Source organism: Chroicocephalus ridibundus, chromosome 1 (genome assembly GCF_963924245.1).
Source record: "Chroicocephalus ridibundus chromosome 1, bChrRid1.1, whole genome shotgun sequence".
In the NCBI taxonomy this organism is placed as follows: Eukaryota; Metazoa; Chordata; class Aves; order Charadriiformes; family Laridae; genus Chroicocephalus; species Chroicocephalus ridibundus.
Window position 1 is genome coordinate 66,837,822 of NC_086284.1, and position 23,303 is coordinate 66,861,124.

Here is a 23,303-nt window from a genome sequence, read left to right on the forward strand (position 1 = left end):
AAACAGTGCAAAATTATTTCATTTACTGACTACAGAGAAGGGTTGTGGCTTCTGGTAAAGAGAACCCTTTCATAGTTCTTTTTTTTATGAAGATTTAATGCTTATTCCTTCCTTAATTAAAAAAAAAAAAAGCCTTCTCCAAGCTGAATCACTGCTCTGGAATTAATGTTAATGTCATTTGGTCGCCACTGTCCTGAGAGAAAATGTCGCATGTCCAGACAATGTAGTTGAAAGGGCAGCAAATTGTTACCATGCCACAAGGCTGAACTAGCCTCATTTTTTAGTTATTTTTAACTTAAAGTGAATTTTATAATTTTTTTGTTTACTTTTTGGTATAAAAAAAAAAGCTTTTTAACAAATGAGAAGGAAAGTTTTTTCTGAGAAAACGAGCTGGAATGTGAAACTCAGCTAAATAACCTCTGAAGTAGCAAAAGATAAATTAAAAATAGAAATAACCATTAGCTATGTACTTTTTTTTTTTTCCAAAGCTTGCTGACCCTTTCAGTGCTACTCTGTGTTTAAGAATTGAGTATTACACAGTTTAAGGCACATGAGAAAAGTTTGCTTCATTTGCTTGTCAATAGTCAAGTTAGGTCACAGAAGTCCATCCCTTCCTAACGCTGGTAACCAGGTGATGGCAGAAGCTAATCCCAGCCCGACAGTAAAATACAGATTCAGAACATAAATTTGAGGAGATGCAGGCCTGTGACATTAAATGTAAATTTAGCAAGCCACTGGAGAAATAAAATAGTAAGTTTTTCTCATTCCTCTTAGAAGACCAAGTCCTTCCACCACGCGAAGGAAGCCGTGCTGCTCGGTTGCCCGATGAATTTCATCCCATTGCATTTGCACTTTCCCAGCTATCTCGCTGCCAGACATTTTGCAGGAAACCTTCTGCTTTTGTTGCCTTAGGCCTCGCACAAAGATGTTTTGACCCTACCTGAACTCTTTATCAGATTTTATAACGTGCTCTGGAAACCGGCACCTGCAGTGGTCGGGGCTGCCTGCAGCAGCAATGGCTGGTGCCATCTAGTGAGGAGGTTCTGAATGCTCACTGCAAATTGAGATTGATCATCTGTCTTTTAGAAAATAGTCACTATTACAGTCCTGAAGACACAGAGATAAAGTGGCATGCTAATATGTTTAACAACCAAGCCTGCACAAACTTTAGGATTTTTTTCTCCCAGATAATCTTTCCAGTGGCTAGCATTTTCTACCATTCCACAGATTGTTCTGACTTACTTCCCAGGTGGAATTGCAAAATGTTTAAAACTTGCTAAAACAGTCTCTGAGTGGCTGAGGTGGATGGAACCATCCAAATTACATTATCAATGTCCAGCGTAATGATATATGGTGTAGAAATGTACCGGTGTCTTCTGCATCATGGTAGATGTTGTGCTCATCAGTGACTGACTGTACCCACCAAAGCTTTGAAAGTGAGATATTTTAAACTTGGTTTATTCCAGTAACCACCGAGAAGTGTTGGTAAACAAAAATTTCATCTTAGTAGAGCTGGCAGGAAAGGAAGACTACGCATGTATCCCTGCCATGGAGATATTAAGCAAAAATAATCAGTTAGGACCCACAGGCTCTTAAAATTGTTTTGGAATTGGTTCTGCAAATAGTCAGAGGGCGTTGTGCGAAGAGCTGTCTGGAGATCTGTATGTACTGGGCAGCCTGGGGCCACCAGAAGCAGTCGCTGACTGGAAAGAAACTGGTTGAGCTATGGCAGCAGGATGCTCCATGTGGTCTGCTTTCCTCTGTCTCTCAGCCCAAAGCTGGGCAACCCCATAGCTGAAGTATTTCTGGCGCAGCATGCACTGTAAGGAGCTGAAACCCCAAACCCTTCCCTTACGTATTCCCCTCTAATATGTTCAATCCATAAACTCCTGGATTTATGCCTCAGGAGAAATGCCAGGTGATATGCCCATCCCAGTCTTAGTGTGTTGCAACAGGGTTCTTGAGGTTATTCCTTGTAGTTTATATTTTGTGGGGATGGGGGAAGCGCTAAGGTCATACATTTTCCAGTTGGGCTCAACGATTGATTTATTATACCTACCTCCATGGAAGACGCCCCATCCCTGGAAACATTCAAGGTAGGGTTGGATGGGGCTCTGAGCAACCTGATCTAGTTGAAGATGTCCCCGCTCATTGCAGGAGGGCTGGACTGTATGACCTTTAAAGGTCCCTTCCAACTCAAACTATTCTATGATTTTATGATTCTATGCCTCAGAAAATCACAAATTCACTACCTTTACGCCCCATTTTCCACATTTTGCCAGCATTATGTTTAAAAACTTTTCTGTTTCTTTTCTGTGTGCCCACGGTGATGCCTTTTCCTGGGTTAGCACTTTTAATCAGCTCATAAGTTGCTCATTTTCCTTCTAACCGATTTTACTCCCTGGTGAGCTGCTCTCTGTTCCGCTCGCCGGTCTCCCTGCAGTGGAACTGCATCGAGGTCCTTGCTGTCACATCCTTTCCCCATCCGTTCTTACAGGGACTGTTCCAAGCTGAGCCCTCTTACAAAAAGTCCCAGCTCCCACTTGTCCGTCACGGTCAGATCACCCTTCCCACAGGAAGTGAACTTGTCCTTTCACCGATGACCTTTTTAAAATGGCAGGGAATTAACCTCCTTTCTTCTTGTCCACTGTTAAATAAATGATGGCCTACAAGGATCGTTTTCCTGTGGGGAATACTGAGTCATCGCATTCCGTGTACCAGAAGCAGTTGCAAAATGGAAGTCTGTAATGAAATGCGGAGAAATGGGCTCAATGACAGTGACACTCTGCAGTCATTCCGATTCTGTCTCCTCTTTATTGCAAATCAACAGTTTTCTCCTTTCTTCGTATCTCCACACTGGTAGGTGGGCTTCTCAGCAATTTGTATTTTAAAACCTTTGGAGCAGTTACTGTCATTTATTGTATCTTTATTTGTATAGCACCTCAAACAATTGGTTGCTTTCAAAAGTAGCACGCCCTCCTCTACCAGTTTTGTTTCCACACTGTAAATTTAGCAGTAAATTAGAAGGAAGAAGGAATTGCAACATGACATCTCTTTCATTTGTCCGATCCTAAAAGAACTGGAAATTAAAGTTCAAGCTGCAGAACATGAACATTCAGTACAGATTTAAAAGTCTGCTCAGGATCTTTTTAAGTCCACTGGGACTTAATTGCAAAATGCAGTTACTAAATTCAATCACAACCCCGACAGCATTTTCTTTTAATGCACGTCACTGGACAAGCGACAATGTATATACAACATTGCAAATATTTTCTGGGAAGATTTCCTCCAGGCTTCCTAAATTTCTGACCTTTGCTCCTCTCTGTGAATAGCTTTTGCACATGGCTGGGCCGGCCACATGAATTGAGCGAGACCTTTTCCAGTCAGCTGAAGTCGCAGGAAGAGCCAAGCAGGGACTGCCTATGTGGGAGCGTATCCTGACATTGGGAGCTTTGTAATTCATCTGGACAGTCGTGGAAATTTTTTGTAAGAACAAAGGAAAAACTTCTTGCTAGTCTACAAGATATTCCATAAGCCCACTTTTTCCTTTTCTTTTCGCATACTCCCTCTGAGGTGCTGGCTGCAGGATGCCGGGCACGCTTAGGTAAGCCTTTTAGCACTGGCCTGTAAATCCGGTGGTGGGTGACACGGGGTCATCGTGCCACACTCTAGATTTGGGAAGAGTTCCAGTTCACCCCAGCAAAATGGGAAGCCTTCTGCCAGAGAGCACCGTGGGCCAGAGCACGTTTCTGCATTGCTTTATCATTTAAGGAAGGGGAGCACCAAAGAAAGTACTTGGCAAGTTGTCTAAAATATGACAGATAGGGATAGCATTTTTACCTAGGCTTGCCTTTTTTTCTTTTCTTTTTTGACCTGGAAATTGAATCCGGACACAATTTCACAGCTTTGGAGAATTTTCTAGGATTTCTGACCCTCCAGGAGCCCAAGCAGAGCAGTTCCATGTGTGGCATGTTTCACACAGGGACTCTAATAATTGAGTCATGCTTTATTTGACTAAACCTTTCAAATTGATTGCGTAAATCTCCTCAATGACCTTTGCAAAAGAGAGAATGTTCTTAGGTCATTTGCTAATGAAAAAGGGGCACACTTGTTCAACAAAAGATCTAGCATAAAGCAAGCAGTGTAAAAGCTGACAAGTCTGAGTTAACAAAGGTTAACAAAGTTAATTCAGTTAACAAACCAAGGTAGTAATTGGCTGAAGAATTACACAAACATTGTCATGATATGAAGTGCTTCTCCAGCTCTGACTGTAGCCTCATGCTAAACTGGTCCCAGAAGGATCGATTCTCTTGTCTTTGTTGCAAATAATATTAAATAACCCCTATTCCTCAACAAAGAAATGATCAGATAATTACCAGGAAAGTGTGGGGAAGGGACGCTGGCATTGCCCAGCTCTCTTACTCGTTTTCCATTCCTTGTTTACTTCTTCTTCCACACCAGATAGGAAAAAGGAACTGGAAGTGGGAGAGTGGTATTTGGTGCTGGAATTAGAGAGGCAGCCACGTTCCATGTAATTGCCACCTTTGAACTATTGCGGCTCTCTATGGTCCCTGCAGAAAGCCCGGCACGGATTTGATAATTCTGAACATATCCAGCATTTTATCAGAAGTTACAATTAAACGTTTTACACGTGTTCTGCCTGCAGCCTGCTGCCCACAAAAAGGCTGTAGATGGGCACTAAAGAGATGGTTTGCATGTCTCAGGTGGACAAGTAGCTTTTGGAATTTATTTGACTGCTTTTGGCTTTCAGATACTTCAGAAATTATGCGGCATTTTCACTGTACAGAATCCACGTTTTCCTTTCTTTGTGGAAGTAACTGAAACATTTATTTTTCAGATCCTCTCAAAATTAAATTGAGACTGGAACCAACTCAAATCTCTACAATTCAATTAGAATAATTTTTGTGTATTCTTCGCAGGTGTATGAGATACGTTTTCATCCTTTTTAAAGGTTCCTCTCCAGATTTGGGTGTATGGGGAAGAAAAAACTAGCTTAAGTATTTAATTAAGTTTTAAGGGTTTATAGTTAGGTGGAAATATTTTATGTTGATATTTGCATAAGAATTGATAGGGCTCTACAAAAAACAATGAAGAACACAGACTATGCATTTTTTTAAATGAATGACATATTTATTATTTCCCTAGGCCATTTCATAGTGTATGCTCATATCTACTCTCTCGTAATTCCTTTATACTTAATCTTTTAGCCATAGTACGTTAAGAAAATCAAGAAAAAGTGGCATCAGAAGATACTTCTTTCTCCTGATCTTGGAGCTCACACTGATGAATATTGGTTCAGATTTAAATCATTATTCTAGTGCATCTAATCAGCATCTTTCCATTTAATTTGGTTAATTAAGAAAAGTATGCCTGCTGTGAATCTGTTTAGACAAGAATCTGCACCTCCATGGGATAACTTTTAGAGATTCACTGATTTTTAAGAAACTGAAAACTACTTATGTGGAGAAAGATGAATCTGTAATAGCCAGCTCTGGCTGGCATAAGGAAGTGAGCAGCCGCTTTTTAGATGCTTATGCCTCCTGCCAACACAAACAATATTATATTTTATATGTATTCATATAACCTTTGTTACGTCTTAGTTTGTTAACTTGAAAATGCGTTGGCCTCCTAGCACCTGATAATCCACATGAGCAGGCTTGGTTTAGAAGTAGGGATGCTATATAAAGTTGGGCTTGGTTGTAAGCAGAGGAGAGATTCTCTTTCACGCTGATGGCTCAAACACTTAAATCCCCGGTGTCCTTTGGCAATGCTCCTAAACCATCAGTTTTGTCAAATGAATCCTAACAGTATAACAAAAGATCCATACTGTGAGAGATCCATCCTGGTGGCTTGTCCTGAGAAACTCCAGGTAGTTCATTCTTCGTACTGGCTCATTTTCCTTCTCCCAACAAAAAAAATTGCACTGAGTTTTGTACTTTGTTTGGCCATGTCATCTTCTCAGTATGGACTCATTTGATACGCTACAATAGGATTTAAAATATAAAAACCTACTCCAACTGTTGTGACAGCCATTTTCCGTGAAAGCAGTGTGGAAAATTGGTTTGTTTTTTAAATTGGAAGTAAGCTGTGTTTCAGTCATAGTGATTGTTTCGCGTTTGCGATATTAACACAACTGTAGCATAGATAAATGTTAATTACAGATAGGTGGTTGACAATGAAGTTTTGAAAGTGTGTCACAAATGTGCCTGTCCTTCAATAGGAGAATAAAATAAAGTTTGCCTAAAATCAATAAGGCATTGTTCAGTATCTTTACTACAACTTTCTGCATACAAAGAAATTAGGATATTTTCAGGTTCATTTCTTCAAGTCCCCACACTGCCCTCCTCCACTCCTTGCACCTCAATGGCATTGAATGAAGTTGGACTGTTATCCTTCTTGGACAGGGAATGTGTTCATCTTCTAGCTCTTTCTTTCCAGGCATAGGTGAGAGTGTAAGTATTTTATACTGAAACAAGATGCTATTTATTTTTTTTTGTCTCATTTGAATAAATATGTATCTGTCTGATCGTGTTTTGCTGTAACTCTTGCTTTGTGAGATATTGATGCTGCTTCACACTGCTCTGTGAAAAATCTAATTGCATTTTAAAAATACTTTCATTAGAACCAGCTTAATTAGAACGTCTTGGTAGATGGTGCTTTGTGCCATTGAAGCATATTTCTCCAGAAAAGATTGCAGCAATTTACTATTAGTGTCATTAGGGCACTGAGTACCGTAGAGCATGCAAAACATATGGGCCTTTGGTGACACTACGTCTGGAATGGCTTTCAAATACTTTGGTTCACAGATCTCAGACATACTGTCACAACCCATTACTTAAACCACCATTGTGTCATTTCAAAATGATTTTTTCCCCTGTTGAGCCCTGTGATGTTGGCAGTCAACAGGGGATTATTTTTAAACAATGTTTGAAGTGGCCTGAAGAGCCGAACCAGCGCTGGAAGGGAGAAGGACAAGGGAGCCCTGCCTGCAGCTCTTCGACCTGTGTGGATGCGTGCGCATCTAATCAGTTTCAGGCTCCACTGCTAAGTAGAATTATCATCTCCAAAGAGACAGAAAATCCTGCCATTAAATATCGGGCTCCATCTGTAAGAAATACGGCCACTAAGCAGATTTCACAATTTAGCACATTTTATTTGCTTGGAGTGTAATTGATTAAGTTGTAGGTCAGTGAGAATCACTCTTGAGAAGCCTTATTCCAAAGAAAACACTATTTCATAGAGCAGCCATGAATATTCAGGTAGTGAATATTGATTTGAGTGTTAATTTCCATGTATGGATTTTGTCACGCACTACGTGGTCGCTGTTGCTGGAGTTTCTCTGTGTGGTGTTTACAGATGACGTTCATCAGAGAATCTGGCCTACTGGAATGGAAGGAGATTCTGTGATTATTATCTCTTCCAGAAATTGACTCCGTTGCGTCAGTGATAACTAATCTGGCTTCATGCTTCACAACTGTTCCTAAATAAATGCTTTTTTATTATTTTTATCAGGGCCAGCCAGGACTTCTTGGATCACAGGGGTTCACTGGACCACCAGGATTGATGGGGATCCCAGGAGTGCAAGGTCCCAAAGGTCACAAAGGTGAAAGAGGATATCCAGGAATAAGTGGACCCAAAGGAGAAGTGGTAACTTTTGAATATCAGATGGTTTAGCTAATGAGCAAAATACTGGGCAGAACATCATTTTAATTGTGCTGTTTCCCTCCAGGGGCAAAGAGGAGTCACTGGATTCCCCGGGGCAGATGGCATTCCTGTAAGTAGCCAGTTACCTCATCTTTAAGAAATCACCAACTGCAAATACTGCAGGCTAGTTTAACGCCTTTGTACTTTAATTAAAATCTCTGGGCTAAATTCTGCATCAGCCACGTACACACTTTTAAGCTAAGGGTATTTGTTGAAGTGAGTGGAACTGCAGATACACGACGAGAGAGCAGAATCTGTGCTTCCTCTCGTTCCCTCGGATAATTAAGGCCCATTTGCTTTGTCCTGTGGAGAAATCCCCTTGTAAAGGGGACAAGAAAGGACGGAAGTTTCCTGTGTCCCTGGAGGTTACCCAGCTAAGTATGTTCTTTTGTAGGAAAGAGCTGTGAGATAAGTACTTCACATCTCTTAAGCTTGTGAGCGAAGGACACCAGTGGGTCATTCCTTAATTATTTCAGAGCTGCAAAGCACATAGAAAGACCAATGAGTTTAAGAGTACTAACCATTGTTATTTGCTTTATAGCTCGCATGGCATGCTTGAGATAGTCTTAAAAAACTTACTGAACACTAAACAGTGTCAAACTTTGAACAAATTGACCAGGTCCATGAAAGTGAAACATTCAAAGAGGAAAAGCGGGTAAAGTTCACAGCACAGTATTTTCCCAGCTTACACTTCTTTACATCTTGTGTCATAAAATAACAAAGAAATCTGAGTCACTGGAATCCCTGGACAGAGTTCCCAGGCTTGGGTTTCCTTTGTAGTGCTCCCTGACACCGGGGCCCCGCTCTGCAGCCCACGCATCCACATCCACTCTGCTTTCACCCTTTTTTTTTGTTTCCAGAAGAGCTCCCTATCGAGTTTCAGGGCTTTCTCTCTCACAATCTTCCTCCTCTCCCTCTTTCTCACTCTTAAAGGAAAAGCAGAAGACTCTCTTTCCCGTTCCTATTAACACTCCTGGAGCCAAGGATCTTGTTCATCTCACCACATCTTACTGACTTTTTTCTAAGCACTCTAACGTTCTGGGAAGGAGAGTAAATCGCTTCCCTGCGAAGCTCCGCGTTGCTATAGCTGGACCACTTCTCCCCACCTTACCATATTTTCTTTTTTAGCCATGCCTTCCCGACCTCTGCACGTTGTGTTGTGAGGGATAAATACCTTGAGACAGCTCTTGAACCTGCATGCTCTTTGTGTCCTCTCCTCAATGTCCCTTGCCCTTCCTACTCGCTTACATTCTCCAACGAGTTTTCTCAGGCCAAGACTTAACACTGACCATTGGAAGGCAAATAGGTAGGCACGTGTACGAACGGTAATGGCACAGTGCTAGGATGTGGGGCTGGAGGCCAAGAGAGGATGGTGGCCATCTCTTCTGGGGTGAGGAATGCCAGTACCTGATGGAGTTAGGTAAGGACGTGGGCAGATTTCTTTCTTCTTCTAAGCAAGAAAGCAGAAGCAAAGAGAAAACTTCCTCTAGATAGAGGAGAACGGAGAAATGTTTTATATTAGTTTCTGGTTGTTCTGGCTGAGTCCCTGGGAAGAAAGAGCTGCTCAAGGGCAGATTTGCTTCTCATCAGCCTCAGTGCAAACCAGAAGTAAGAGCAATTAAGGTGAATGTAGGCTCAGCAATGGAAATCCAGTTTGAGACAGGAGTAACTTTTCAGAGGCTCCATGTGGAGTTTCTGCAGTGCCCCCGGCTGCCTTGCTTTGATCCCTGCTGTTTTCTTCCATACTTACAGCCTCATCACGACACTTAACCTAGCTCCAAAAGCATCTCTGACTTTTTTCCCGGCTTGGAAGCTGTTCAAAGCCAGTGAGGAACCTTTATTCCCACTCTTGCAGTATGAAGCACTGAAATGCTTAACAATCCCAGTTCTTGGTGGCTCCCTGCACAGCAGCCTCATCTGGCTTAGTTCTCTGCTTAACAGAGCCTGCATTGAACATAGCTTTCCTACCCTTTCTGAAAGGTCCTTCACTACTCATTTTTTCATGCTGTCTGGGGCATCTGGTTCAAGCTGCAGCTATATTAAAAAAAGGCACTGTCTGTTTCTGTCTTTGAAAATCATAGTTTCCCATGGATCGAAGCCTTGGGCTCAATGTGAGAATGTCTAAATACTGTGTGACTACAGGAAAAGGAAAACTAGAAACAGATGGATAGATAAACACTTTTTTTTTTTCCTCCACAGGGTCATCCAGGGCAGCCAGGATCAAGGGGGAAACCGGGTCATGATGGCTGTAACGGGACAGTAGGTGACCCTGGTGACTCGGGAACTCCTGGACTCGCTGGTTTCCCTGGTACCATCGTAAGTAGCCAGCAGTGAGTGAGTACCTGAAGCTAAGACCGTTGTTGAAGTGAGTTTCATTCACATGTGTGTTGGAAGTGAATTGGACATCTTTTAATGGAGCTCCCATTTGGCCTACCAGAGCATCCATGTGGACTTACCATGGACTTACCATGGCACTATGCTTAGTTATTAAATTGCAGCCAGGGCTGGGCGATCTGCCAGACAAGACCTGTCACGTAGGTCTTGTGGGGAAATTACTTCAGGAAAACCTGTACAGCTTTACCCAACGGCAATGAAAGAAGATTAAACTCAGAGTTCCTGATGAAAGTAACCTTTCCTTTCTCTGTCCCATGGCCAAAGTATTGGCTTTCCATGGCGCGATATGTAGGATCGTGCCAAGGTGAGCACTGGGGCTCCTGGATTTACCAGGGCACGTGTCAACCCTGGGGAGCTGCAGCTGCTGCTCTAGCTCAAAGGTGCGACCCCGTAATACCATTCCCAGGTAATGGGGTGTTCTTCCCCCAGGATTGGAAATTCATTCTTTTATGTACTGTGAGGGTTTACACTTTGTTTTTAAACCATGACTTTCCAAAGCTAGGCATAGCCTTTTCCTCTAAACAGCAGTATGTATACACCCATGAAAACTCCAACAAAATTTTTCATTACTCTTAGCTGTTTATGTGTTAACATATATGATGTGAAACCTTACTTCTGTTATCTTTTTGGTCACCTCCAGGGAGTCCAGGGGCCAAAGGGCCAGAAGGGGGAGCCTTATATACTGCCACCGGACATCGCAAGCCGATATAGGGTACGTCCTGTGACTTATTCATGCTTGGTACTGTTTTACAAGCAGGTGATGGAGAGTTATTCTTTCTTACACTCTGACAGACACGTCCCAAGAGGCCCACTTCAATTCTGTGTGGGCTTTGCAAGGCAGCTTCTGCTTTCTCTGGTTACAGCAAAGTCTATCTGATATCCAGGGAAAAAATCTCCCCACTCAGTTATTTGCAAGGAATTCCAGCCTACTGATGGATTGCAGAGGCACCGGAGATGTTGTAGTTCAAGAATTACCCTCTTTATTTGATGACTGCCTTTGTATCATGCATGGCAAAATCATTCCTTCGCCATTATTTTGTCGGCTGAATGATTGTATTTAACATTAGCATCCTTTCTGTATAATTTTCATGCAGGAGTTTGGTTGACTTGGGATAAAGTCTTTTACTGTATCTAATCCTTAAAACTGGTTTTGTAATCACTTGCAGCTTTTTCTCATATATATAGCCTTGTAGAATATGAAGGTATCAGATAAAGATAAGGGGGTTACATATGCTGTTAGAGTATAAATTGTGACAAATTTATGTACAAAGCTACATCTGAACTGTACTCAGCACAGAAGGGATCTGCTGGTGCCAGTGATGAGTGCCAAAATAGGTTTCTCTGCTGACATATTTCTAAGTTGCCTATATTTTTTAATGGAATCTTCTTTTCCTTTCAGAAACTCTTTAAATCTGCACTTATTAGTTATTAGTAATGATTAAGTAATGATTAAGAATTGCTCAAGTATATTGTGACCAAGGATAGGTACTGACACCTGTATTCATTTTAGAAAGTACTTGGTCCCACAAATTCTTCTGTTAACTAAACTCAAATTAACTAGATAGTAAGGATGCAATTCAAAATGATTGAAGGTGTCTGGACTGAATACCGCATTATTTATGGGTATTGGAAGGTCTTTGCGCTAGAACATTTTTGGATCCAATTTCAAAAAACATTTCAACATGTACTGCAGTTAAAATATGTGGTCACTGAAAACAGTATGTTCCAAATGCTTTTAGTGACTCAGAAGAGAATCAAAATGATTCGGTAATTCCCATGCAACTCATGAAAAATGAGCTTGTACGTTTCAGCAAAGGTTATAGCCCTAATGAAGCCACTGGTTAGATAGGACTTTTCAAAAAAGAATTAAACGTGGTCTGTTGTCCATTTCAGCCTTCTAGTTTGGATCTCTAACTTCCCTAGCCGACTTTGTACCCTCCTACTGTATTGCATGCAACTATACTATATATACTAAGTACAAAATCCATGTAGCCCACATTTGGTTATCTCAGCATCTCTACATAAGGGTTTGTGTAGCATTGTATGCTTTGTTGAGCTTTTGGAATGAGAAAAAAATCAATGAGTGAGAAAAAGATTTTATTCAATTTTGTATATAGTGTTTATTGCATTTTTTACTTCTTGGTGGTTTTTTTTTAGGGGGAACCTGGGGATCCAGGGTTCATTGGCTTTCCTGTAAGTAGTACTACAGCGAATGTGATAAAGCATCATTAGTAACTGATATCAGAACAACACTAATTGATGGTTGGGTTTCTTTTTAATTTAAAGGGACCTCCGGGTACGCTGGGTATTCAAGGACCTGTTGGTCCAAGAGGAGAGCGAGGAAGACCAGTAAGTATGTTTAAAATATGTTCTGTAGGAAATCAACCTAATAGAATCATCATCTCAGCAGGTTCCTTTATGTTCGATTGTAACCTACCAAGTGGATAGAAAAGACAGTTTAGAAATAGCAAGTAGGTGTCCTTGGGTGCAAAACCTTTTGAAGAGCACTGATTCTACAAGGATGAATATTGCAAAAAGATGTATAGTTGTTTTCACCCTGTATTGCCAGAGGCTTTTGATTTATATTGTATTTCTTTAACCTCCTTTAAAGAGTAATGTTTGTAAAGATTATTGAATGCAGTCCAGTCTACATCCCCCTACACTGAGTTATCAAAGATATCAGGTCCTAAATCTTTTCTACTCATAAAGGATATGTATATTAGCTCTCCACACTTCCCACAGGAGACTGAATAAATAGCATTCTTCATTAGTACTTAGAATACAATTTTATTTTTAAACTGGTTTTTGGTCATTTTTTCCAAAATCAACATTTACAGCATTGACGTTGACGACCGTTGCAGAATAGTTCTTTGGGAAGTTTGTGTTCTCTTCAGATACCATTTTCTACATTTCTTATTACCATGGTTAATGGTTTTGTGGGTGAGAAGCAGATGTTCAAATTCAATTTATTTCATTTTTTTTAGCCTTGCTTTATTTTCCTGTAAGACAACTTCATAGCATTTGCTTTTTTGTTTGTTTTTTTGTTTGTTTTGTCAAAATTCACTTCAGACCTGGTCTGCATCTCTGATTTGGGGAAGAAAAAAAAATAATTTAGTGCTTCTTACACACGGCCTCCACAGCTTTTTGCAGGGACACCTTCCCTCCCCCCGCCAAAAAAGGATATTTCTTGGACTAAATCCACAGTACCGTAAGCCTTTCCAAAGTTAATTTTCTGCATTGCCTGTTTTATCATCTGGAGTAAACTGCACCTTGTCTTTCTGCTCTGGTCCTCCTGAAGGAAAACCTCCTCAGACCTTTACTTACTCTTTCTCTAGAGTGAACCCACGAGGTTCATGAGCTTCACAGAGAAGCCCAGCCTGCAATGGCTCATATTCCCAGTGCACTGTCTTGGATGAACCATACGAATATGCTGTGAACCATGCATTTTCTGAGCCCCATGACTGCATCTCTCTGGTTGCCATCTTGGCAACATCTCTTTTGAACACTGTTCTAGAGTAGATGGATTGCCACCATCTCCAGCTCTTAACAAAATATATCCAACTGTATTTACTATTTCTAAAGCAGTGGCTCACCTGTGAGAGGGACCTGGGAGTGTTTCCCTGGTCTGAACTTGCATCATTCCTCTTCCCTAAGTACTAGATCCCACATGAAGGCAAGTGTGGCTCTCCCAGGTCCTTGCAGGGCCTCCAGGCAGTGGGATGCCCTGCACAGCGCATCTGCCCAGTAGATTAGGCAACGGCTCACAGACTACATGGCTAACCAAAACTGATTCAAAAGTGGTTTTTTTTCAGAAGATGTCAATTGTTTATGCACAGGAGGATACATAGCAAAGCAGAGATGCATAGCAAGTTCAGGTCCCATCGGAATGTTGTTATCTTTTCCTTGCAAGTTGGGCTTGATTTTGCATAACGCAGTTACATCCCCTTCAGGGCTCAGTAGGTGGATGGATGGATCTACAGCTCACTCTCTTTTCTCTGCCTCTTATTCACCATCTTCCTCTCTGAACAGCTCATGCTTCTTATTCACCCCACCTTTCCCACATTTGACAGAGTTTTTAATGGGTACAGCCCTTTGGAGCCTGTTAACTACCATAGCTGACTGAATCAAGGCAAGTTGTGTCTCCAATTAGTGGAGATACAAGTAGGAGCTTTCCTACTGCTCTTCTTCTAAGACTCTGGGAGCTTTTTTTCCTGTTATAGTTTCATTTCCCACCATCTTTGTTTGATTCCATTCTGTGCAATACCAAATAGGTAATCTGAGCTGCATATGGTCATTCAGCTCCCTTTACAGATGGATGCAGTACCAAGACACCAATCCAGTGAAGCACTTAAAGACGTGCTTAACTTTAAGTATGAGCTTAAAATGTTACTAGGTCAGGATCCAAAAGCACAAGTTCTTATTGCTTGAAATAAAAAGGGGATTTCATTAGGTCTAAGCTGGGAGACTGTTAGGAAAGATTACGGTGTGGTTTAGAAGGATATTTTTCAGACAGTAAACACAGCTAATATCGTGAGGATAGCACATTGAATGCTGAGGAATACGGTGCCTTCTAAATATATGCCTATATTTCAGATATAAAGTAACTGGCCTCCTGCACACATTGTTTAGAAAGCAACAAGTAACTTGCTCTCCCCTATTGTGTTTCCCCAGGGACCACCAGGGCCCCCAGGACCACAAGGGCCACAAGTAAGTCTTTGTGTCAGAGTTGTTTATGTTGATTTTGTGTCGCTGAGGTTTATCCAAGACCCACTTGAAGGCAGTAAAATAAAGAACCACAGGCTGCACCAAAGGCTGTGCAGCACAAGACCTTCTGTGTTGGCTGCATACCACGAGAAGTTAATCTTACACTGGGATCGCCTACCCTGAAAAGATTAAACCAGTTCTAGAGCCAGATTTAATTTGCTGCTGTAGTCACAGTAGCTTCCCATGAACAGAGAATCCTTGCAGTCTTTACAAGATTCAATTATATCTCAGCGGAAAAAATATACGAGTCCATTGTTCCAGCCCACTTAGGTATTTTCATTTAAAATTCAGGGCCATTAAAAAACTTGCGAAAGAAATGCTTGATCTTTTCACGACATTACTCAGTGAATGACTCAAAATCTGTTGTAAGAAGCACTGGTAGCAGGAGATTTTAATTAGAGTTGTCTTTCTGAAGGTTTAGGCCTATAAAAATACTTTTAAATCTATAAAAATACTTTGAGGTTAACCTAGACTATTATTTGATTGCAGTTCTTCAGCAGTGTCCTACAAACTTGTAAGCCTGAAAAAGCCTAAGTCTATTTTACATTAGAAAACTGAGTCGTACACTTAGTAAATCTTGACCTATTGTTTTTACAGGGCAACAGGGGCCTTGGCTTCTATGGAGAAAAAGGTGAACAGGTAAAGGAAAACTAATGAATCAAATCACTGCTAAAGGACAGGTTGATGTTATTTGCTATTTATAAAGGAACCTATTTTAAATACTTTCTTAATTTGCACTTGTATTGTGTAATTATAGGAGAAAACCAAACAAATATAGCTTTGAAAGTAATGATAGTCTTCATAAGGAATGTCATAGCTGAACTAACTTCTACATGTCTAGGTCTAGCTGCGCCCTCCTTTACACCAACACAGAGGTAACGCTTCTGAAATTTCTAGAGCCAGACTGCTTTATACAAAGCAATAATCTTTACTGTCATTCTGGAAACATATAGGGCAAGAGCAGGTATTGCTATATGTTAATCCATCACAAAATAAATTTACCTTGCCATCAATCTATTCAGAGGTTGAGAGCCATACTCCTAGCAGGGGGAAATCTGCATTGCTCCTTTTGTTGCAGTTCCTTAGACCCTGTGCTGATCAAGGTATTACAACTGTTGGTAAACGTACCCTTATGCTTTTCCTGCAGGGCCCCCCAGGTCCTCCAGGTCCACCTGGGCTTCCTACAAGAGAACTGATGGGTGTCCCCTCTGACAAACACAAGGTAACTACAGGGTATTTTGACGAAATACACAAGGAACTAAGAGCTCTGCAATAACAAAACGAAACTATTGTACAAACGTGCCTTTACATAGAGTACTTATAAGACTTCAGGAGACCAAAAGAGAAATCTGCTACTTTCCCGTATAGCTTGGATCATGAAGTATTTATTGAAACTATGGTGGCTCAGGTCATTCAGAAAGGAGTTCTCACAGACTAGAGGTACCTTAGGCAAACTTGTTCTTTGTGTTTAAGTATGCAACTGCTGGCCATAACTCACACCTTCTCATTTTACGAGCAGAAGTACCTGCTGAGAAATCATTCAATATCTTATTTTTCATAACAGTGAGCAAAATTTTCTTCCTGTGAAAGAAGTGTATCTTTAGGGAAGCTATCTGAATTATTGTGTTTGTTTATATAACTAATCTATATGGTGCAGATATTTGTATACAATTAAGGCTTGCTAATATGTATTGGAGAAATCCTGAACAGCAAGATGCAGTTTATGGTCATCTGTTGCTTCTTGCTGGGAGCAGAGGTACTCATACACTGTATGTGTATATTCTGTATCAGACACCAACCTCCAGACCAGTAATTTTTCCTCCTAATCTTGAAGTTAGAAAGTTCCCGTGGCTCATGCAATTTCTGCAGTAAAATAAGTAAATTGGTATAGTACTGAAAGATCTAAAAATGCTTTTGGTGGTCTGCACTCTGCGTTAAGTAACGTACATGCTGGGATTTCCATGACTAAGCAGAAATGGCTGCATATGAGCCACTTATCTGGAGAGCCTTTATAGTCAATGGAGATACCATCAATACAGCGAGTAGACTTTAGGCTATGATTTGTCTCATCCTAACAGGAGCTCTTGCCTCTGGTCAGACAATTCATAGATGATCAGTAGGTAAAAATGAGAGAATGGGCATTTATTCATAGGCATTGCTCAGGAGCTCACCACTCAGACATCTCACGAACAAACTTGGAAGCAACCTGAGGTGTTCACGTTCCTAGAAACATTTTCAGAAAAATTATCAAATAGTTTTTTTAAAAGGCAACTTTACAAACTCCTTATGAAAACAGGCATTTCATGTGAGAAGTGTATGAATAAAGAACAGAGTAGTGTTTTTTCTCTTGGTAAATGTTTGTCACTTGGTGTTGTAGAAAAGTTACTGAAACGTTAAATGGGAATGCCTAACATATCTGAATACTTTTTCTTTCTTGTTAGGGTGAAAGAGGAGAACGTGGACAAAAAGGGGAGGCTGGAGCTCCAGTAAGTCAAGTGGAGAAGAACAAAGACGAATAATAATAGTATATATATATATAATATATATAAATAATAGAATTATAATATATATAATAATAATAGAAAATAATGGAGTTAATACTGGTGCATTCTTCATTGAAATGATGCAATATAGATATGGAGCAACATAAGCAGAGGCACCAGTTCTGATGCTTTAGAAAAACTGAACAACATGACACATTATAACTCCACGGTGCAATCAGTCGCTCTCTTTATTGGTTTACCGAAATAAGATTTTCCCTCACGCATTTTTTAATTTTAGCGTTAACTTAATAAGTCTCTTTACTGCTGCTGATCTGCTGATCTACTTTTAAAATTTCCGCTACATTTCATTAAAGAAGTATATACGGAAATTTTCTCAGTCTGTTTCATTCTACTCTCCGGCACATACAGACTTTTGGTCTCGTTGGTCATTAAGTCTGTTGAGTAAGCGGACAGTAATCCCGTGTGTTGCTGTATCCTTTGGAGCTGTCAGCCAGGCTTGACTGAATGTGGTTTAGTTAACTCACAGGCAACCTCTAGACTGTCTAAATAGCTTTGCCATTGAGTGGTTCCTTTTTACTTCCCAGACTGGTTTAAAATACAGTCTTTACCAATTAGGGATGCCTCACCGAGCATTTTGCAGAGCTTTATTTTCTCAGATGGTCTGGTCAGCTTCTCCACAAGGTTATGGGAGAAGGTCGCAGTGTAAGCCCTGATGCCCTCCATGTGCAGTTGCTAGCCAGTTCTTCAGCTGTTGGCCGGATTTTACACACGTAGAATTTTTTTTTTACTACATTAGGAAAACCGTAGATTTTATGCTTATGTAGCAAAAGGGGATATGTGTTTCTCCCTTTTCTTTTTTTTGATAGTAGGATGGAGAGCAGCGTGCCTGTGTTTGCCAAATAGCTCTCTGAAGCTACAGTTTGGGCATAAGCTGAGTTGCTTAATTGGTTGTGTAGCTGAGCAATTGCTTTGGCTCTTCTTCAGAGTTTCAGCCACAGAAGAAATAAGGAAGGAGGAGATGATAGGAGGGAAACCTTGTCCTCTCCCTAATGGCCTGCTTCTGCTATTGTAATGAAGCAAGCATGTTACACTTAATTTTAAGGACAACAGTTCTTTCACATGCAGCTATTATTAGATCCTCCATGTGTTACAATGTTTTCTTCCTGTTCAGCTTCCATAAAACACTGTCACAATTTTTTTGCACATAATGCAGAAATACGTTGAACTGACTTGTAACGTTTCCTAGGGTGTACTTCTCTACGCTCCTGAAAAAGGTGAAGAAGGGGTAATAGGCTTCCCAGGACAAAGGGTGAGTGACTCATTAAAGGTAAAATTCACCCAGCTGAATGTGCAAATCCAAGCTGAGAGTTTGCCTTCAGGAACAAAACGCAGATTAACAGACTATAGAAATGATAGTTCTTCAGCCCACCAGGTTGTGGCCAGCTGTGAACTGCCTGAAACAGGAAAGTGAAAATGCCTTTTTGAAATGGTGGTGGGAGGAGGTCCCTATGGGACTCACAGGAATGCCTGTACCATCATGGGGGGGAGCCTTGTGCATCTATCGAAAGCTGTGCTCACTAACCGCAGCTACTGTCTTGGTCCTTAGCACAGACTGTATTTCACTGTTCCCATTTTAGCTCTCTTCGGACCATGGTTAACAAACAGGAGATCGACTCCAGTTACTTGTTACCCCACAAAAAAGCTAATTTACGTACTACTACATTGTAGCATCTATGGATGCTTTTTTGGGGGCAGTGTTTCTAAAGTGCTTAAACAGAGAGCGAACAGTACTCAGCATACATTTTAAAAAAGAATCTCAGCCGTCTTTAAAATCTTTGTGGTCAATTTACAATGTGTAGATTAGGAGATAAAAATCAAATACCAGATTAGATCTCAGACCTGTTCTGTTTGCGCCGTATCTCATAATCTCATTGAAAAAGTATCTGAACTCTGACTGTTAGAGTTTCATGCTGTCAGATTTATTTTATCTAAGAAATAATAACGGTTCTTAAGCGTTAGGATGTTAGGATGTCGCTTTATTTTGCTAATTTTTTGTGCCTTCCTAGGGACTGCCTGGCATCAATGGTTTTCCAGGACTCAGTGGAGAAAGAGTGAGTATTTTGTGTAAGACTGTTGTTTCTATCACATATGTAGAAAATCTGTCTGAAAAGTAAACTGTAGAGGACAAATTCTGCCTGTAATTACACCAGCTGTAGTCTAACAAATATCGTCTGGATTCATCCATCATTATAATTCTGGGTCAGTTAGTTTTCTCATCAGTGAAAAAAACCCAACCCTATAATTAAAGTCTGTTTGGCTTAAAACATGAGCATGTTTTAAGAGCACTACAGGGAGGTGTCATTTTCATTGTTCCCATTACTGCGACCATGATTTCTGTAATTGTCTTCCTACGTGAAGAAACTTACTTTTTTGAATAACTTTCTGCAGATGTCATTGAGATGTGTGGTTATCTGGAACATCACAGAAGAAGAAGAAGAGAAGGAAACTGATAAATATATCAGTTAAATCTCTGTCCCCATGGAAACACACCCAAATATTTAAAATAGCATTCTGTCAGAGAAGAGCTCATATTTTCTGTTTGTGCTCAGAAAAGGCTTCTTCAGTCAGCATTGGAAATCACTTCCATGAGATCCATCCATTGCTGTGGGATGCCTGACTTTTCCATGCTTCTCCATCCTTAGTTGCTTACGGATTTGTCCTGCCACCAAGGCATAACAATAATAACATGAAACACATGGGACATGAAAGTACATGAAACATGAATAATAATAACATTGGCACAGCTATTCGGTGTGATCACAGAACACGAGATATGAAAAATAACATTTGCACAGCTATGTGGTCCGATCACAAAACATGAAATATGAAAAATAACATTTGCACAGCTATTGGGTCCGATTACAAAGCCTGGTGGTGTGGAAGAGAATATGCTATCAGTAATATGTACAGGGAGAGGCTGATGCAGAACCCATTAAGGCCCACTGGTTGACCTTAACATAGGTTCGTGCTCCAGTCCAAAATGGTCAGTGGCTTCCCCTTACTGAGGGTGAATCTTGGCAACAATTTTAGTGGAAGGTACATTGGTTTGGATGGGGTGTCATTGTATAACGTGTGTATGAGAGGGGACAGCCTCCTTTTTGTTGACTTTTGAGTGATTCGATTCTTAAGAAAGAAAGAAGGATGGTTGAGTCCTGCCTGCACACAGATGAAGTCGCAATTAATTAGGAAGCTGCTGGCTTCACTTTTAGACCACCAGCTCCACCTAGTGTAGAGAGATTTTACACCTGATACTCAAGAGGCTCCTTTTCTGATGGTGTGATGTACAGTTGCCATTCTGGAAAGGTCTCTGAAGTGTGTGGTCCAGTTTGTGGCATCTTGCTGTCCTATTTGTAGCGCTTTGAAACTGCATAAATGTCTTACGGAGCTGGTTATTAATTTTCAAGTTCTGTGTAGGAGTTGTAACCACTGTGAAACTCGGGAGATGCTGAATTTTAAAAAAAGCTGGCTAATAATCTAACCAGCATGAATTTTACAAATCTGTGGGTATCAGTTGGTGATCTGGACACTGTTTTCTACTAAAAGCACACCTTTTTTAACACTAGTCCTTTTCCATAGTACATAAGAACATTTTCTATAGAGAACAAAACTTGTCAAGAAGCTGAGTAGAGCACACAGAAGAGGTCATCTCTTCTGTATCAGCATCTCTGAAATGCACACTTTGCTCTGCGCACCCCCAGCAGCTGCAATAGGCTCTCATGTGATAGGGCGTACCATGTTTCACCATATGTGTTTTAGTCCACGTACTTTGAATTTCAAACCTTTTAAAAGAATGGAGTGGGCATGACCTTAAATATTACAACAATTGGAGTAGGGATGGAGTAGGCATGGAAAATTTTCTGTGGGATATGGCATGCCCGGGGGTGGGAGAGGTGGATGAAAGTGCCTTCAGGACTGGTCCTGAGCTCTTCTTGTTCAGCCAGGGAAAGCCTGTTTGGCCAAACAGGTTCCAGCCGCTTGGAAAACAGCAAAAAGGACCTGTGCACTTCAGTGCTATTTCGCTGCTTGCTGTTTGCATTCCAGTGAAAATACGTCCACGCGTAGTGATTCAGACTCATTTAGTCTTCTTGCAGCAAGGTTGGTGTGTTCTGGCTGCCTGGCCCATGCGTCTCAGGGTCAACTGGCACAGCGGGCATCCCCTTTCTCCTCCCCCATCCTGCAGCCTCCATGGGACACTGTGAGCGTAGGTGCTCCTTCCATCGGCACCACTGCCAGGGGCGACAGAGCCTGCGCCACAGCAGGTCCCCCTGGCCTTTGACAGGAGTTAGGCTTGGTCCAGGAGATGGAACATCAAAACATGAGGATACTTGGTGGTACCCGAATTGCTACACTGCAGGGAGACAAACTGCTCAGCTGTGTTGCATAGTTTTCACGCTAACATGGGAGGAAGCCAGCTGCTACAGACCAAAGAATTTTATTCTCTCTCTGATAAAGGAAAAGTCAATCATTTTTATGTGTATTACAGGGTTTTCCAGGATTTGATGGTCCACCAGGTGGCTATGGTCCTAGGGGAAGCAAGGTACTGCTTTACTTTCATTTGCTAGAAGCAATAAGCCAGATGCCATTTTGCTTTCTTTTCTTTTCTGTCATGTAATAGCAATTGTGTTTGTCATCGTTGTAGAACCAGTTGTGTGGTTTGTTAACTTGAAATCTCCGAGATTTCTTAAAAGTCATGTCAGTGCTTTTGAAAGTCTGTTCCTTTGTGTTTCACGAGCATACCTCTCCGTTTTAAAAGAAATTCCCTAGAATAATGTGCTTAGATGTGATACTTCAACTTCTGTTAACAGGGAGAGCAAGGCGAGATCGGTCCTCCAGGACCAGTTTCCTATTTTCCTTCCCGCATCCCAAGGAAAGGTACGTTTTCTTTGCTTAGATTGCTTACCTCAGCTGCGTTTTACTACCTTCTACATAGATCAAAAGCACGAAACTCTGAGAAGTCAACTCCTTAAAAAACTGTGGTTTGCTGAACTGTTGCAGAAGGTATAATTGCCTTCTGAGAGAGTGCCCTAATCACCTTTTTACAGGCAGGTGGCTTCTTTGTCTCTCCTGCTGAAGCTGGATTGCTATAGAAAAGGCATCCATGCATTCCTGCGTCCATAGAGAAGAAACAAGCAAAAAGAAGTGTGTGCCTTTGTTGTCCAGTGAAAGGAAGAATGGGAGGGTCTGCCTTTTGCGTCCTGTTTCAGAGACTCTGCATAAAGTGCAGCAATGGCAGCTCAGCGGAGACCATTCTTATAATCTAAGATTTAGAAAGAAAAAAAAATATTAAAAAAAACCTTGAGGAATAGAAGAGGATTTTTTTTTTCCTTTTTAAAATCAACACATTTCCTTGGTGGTCTTTTCACTAGGCTTGTAGCACCCAGTGTCAGCTGTCCTGCAGAGCTGTGGTGGCTCTGGCTGGCCAGACTAGAAACACAGAGAAGGTGATACCAGTTTGCCAAGGCCAAAACTATTGCAGGGAAGGTGCCAGCAAACAGCAAGGATGATCGTGTGCCATTGCCCCAGCCTGTGTCCTCACACGGTGGAGTTTACTAGTCTTGTTGAAAGACAGAGAGTCTAACAATGAATGGTTTCCTTCCTCCCAGAGAAAGGGGCAAGAGGGCCAAAACATTGTTCAAATCAGCCCAAATACCCTGCCAGGCTTTTAGGAGCAGGAGAGACTGTGAAGAGAGAGGAAGAAGCAGGCAGGGGGCTGGACACACCGTATGTTCTCCAGTGTCATTGACCTTTGACAAAAGGACAATACTTTCTGCAGGCAATAGTTGGGCCCAGGCAGATGCTTTTGGTGCTGGGGAGCAGAGGAAAGCTGACATATCATACATCTACACTGGGAGCTTC

The 23,303-nt window shown here is 41.2% G+C and overlaps 1 protein-coding gene across 3 annotated transcripts in view; it reads left to right on the forward strand.

Annotated features, from left to right (window-relative positions):
• The window catches only part of COL4A2 (collagen type IV alpha 2 chain), a 148,059-nt gene that overhangs the window by 86,134 nt on the left and 38,622 nt on the right, over positions 1 to 23,303 (forward strand). For all 3 annotated transcript variants that reach the window (XM_063337710.1, XM_063337692.1, XM_063337702.1), the window contains exons 5-18: positions 7,534 to 7,668; positions 7,751 to 7,795; positions 9,925 to 10,041; positions 10,760 to 10,831; positions 12,277 to 12,312; positions 12,406 to 12,468; positions 14,791 to 14,826; positions 15,481 to 15,522; positions 16,031 to 16,105; positions 17,325 to 17,369; positions 18,634 to 18,696; positions 19,454 to 19,498; positions 21,931 to 21,984; positions 22,253 to 22,319. In XM_063337710.1, the coding sequence (XP_063193780.1) occupies positions 7,534 to 7,668; positions 7,751 to 7,795; positions 9,925 to 10,041; positions 10,760 to 10,831; positions 12,277 to 12,312; positions 12,406 to 12,468; positions 14,791 to 14,826; positions 15,481 to 15,522; positions 16,031 to 16,105; positions 17,325 to 17,369; positions 18,634 to 18,696; positions 19,454 to 19,498; positions 21,931 to 21,984; positions 22,253 to 22,319 (895 nt within the window). The remainder of the gene's footprint in view (positions 1 to 7,533; positions 7,669 to 7,750; positions 7,796 to 9,924; positions 10,042 to 10,759; positions 10,832 to 12,276; positions 12,313 to 12,405; positions 12,469 to 14,790; positions 14,827 to 15,480; positions 15,523 to 16,030; positions 16,106 to 17,324; positions 17,370 to 18,633; positions 18,697 to 19,453; positions 19,499 to 21,930; positions 21,985 to 22,252; positions 22,320 to 23,303) is intronic.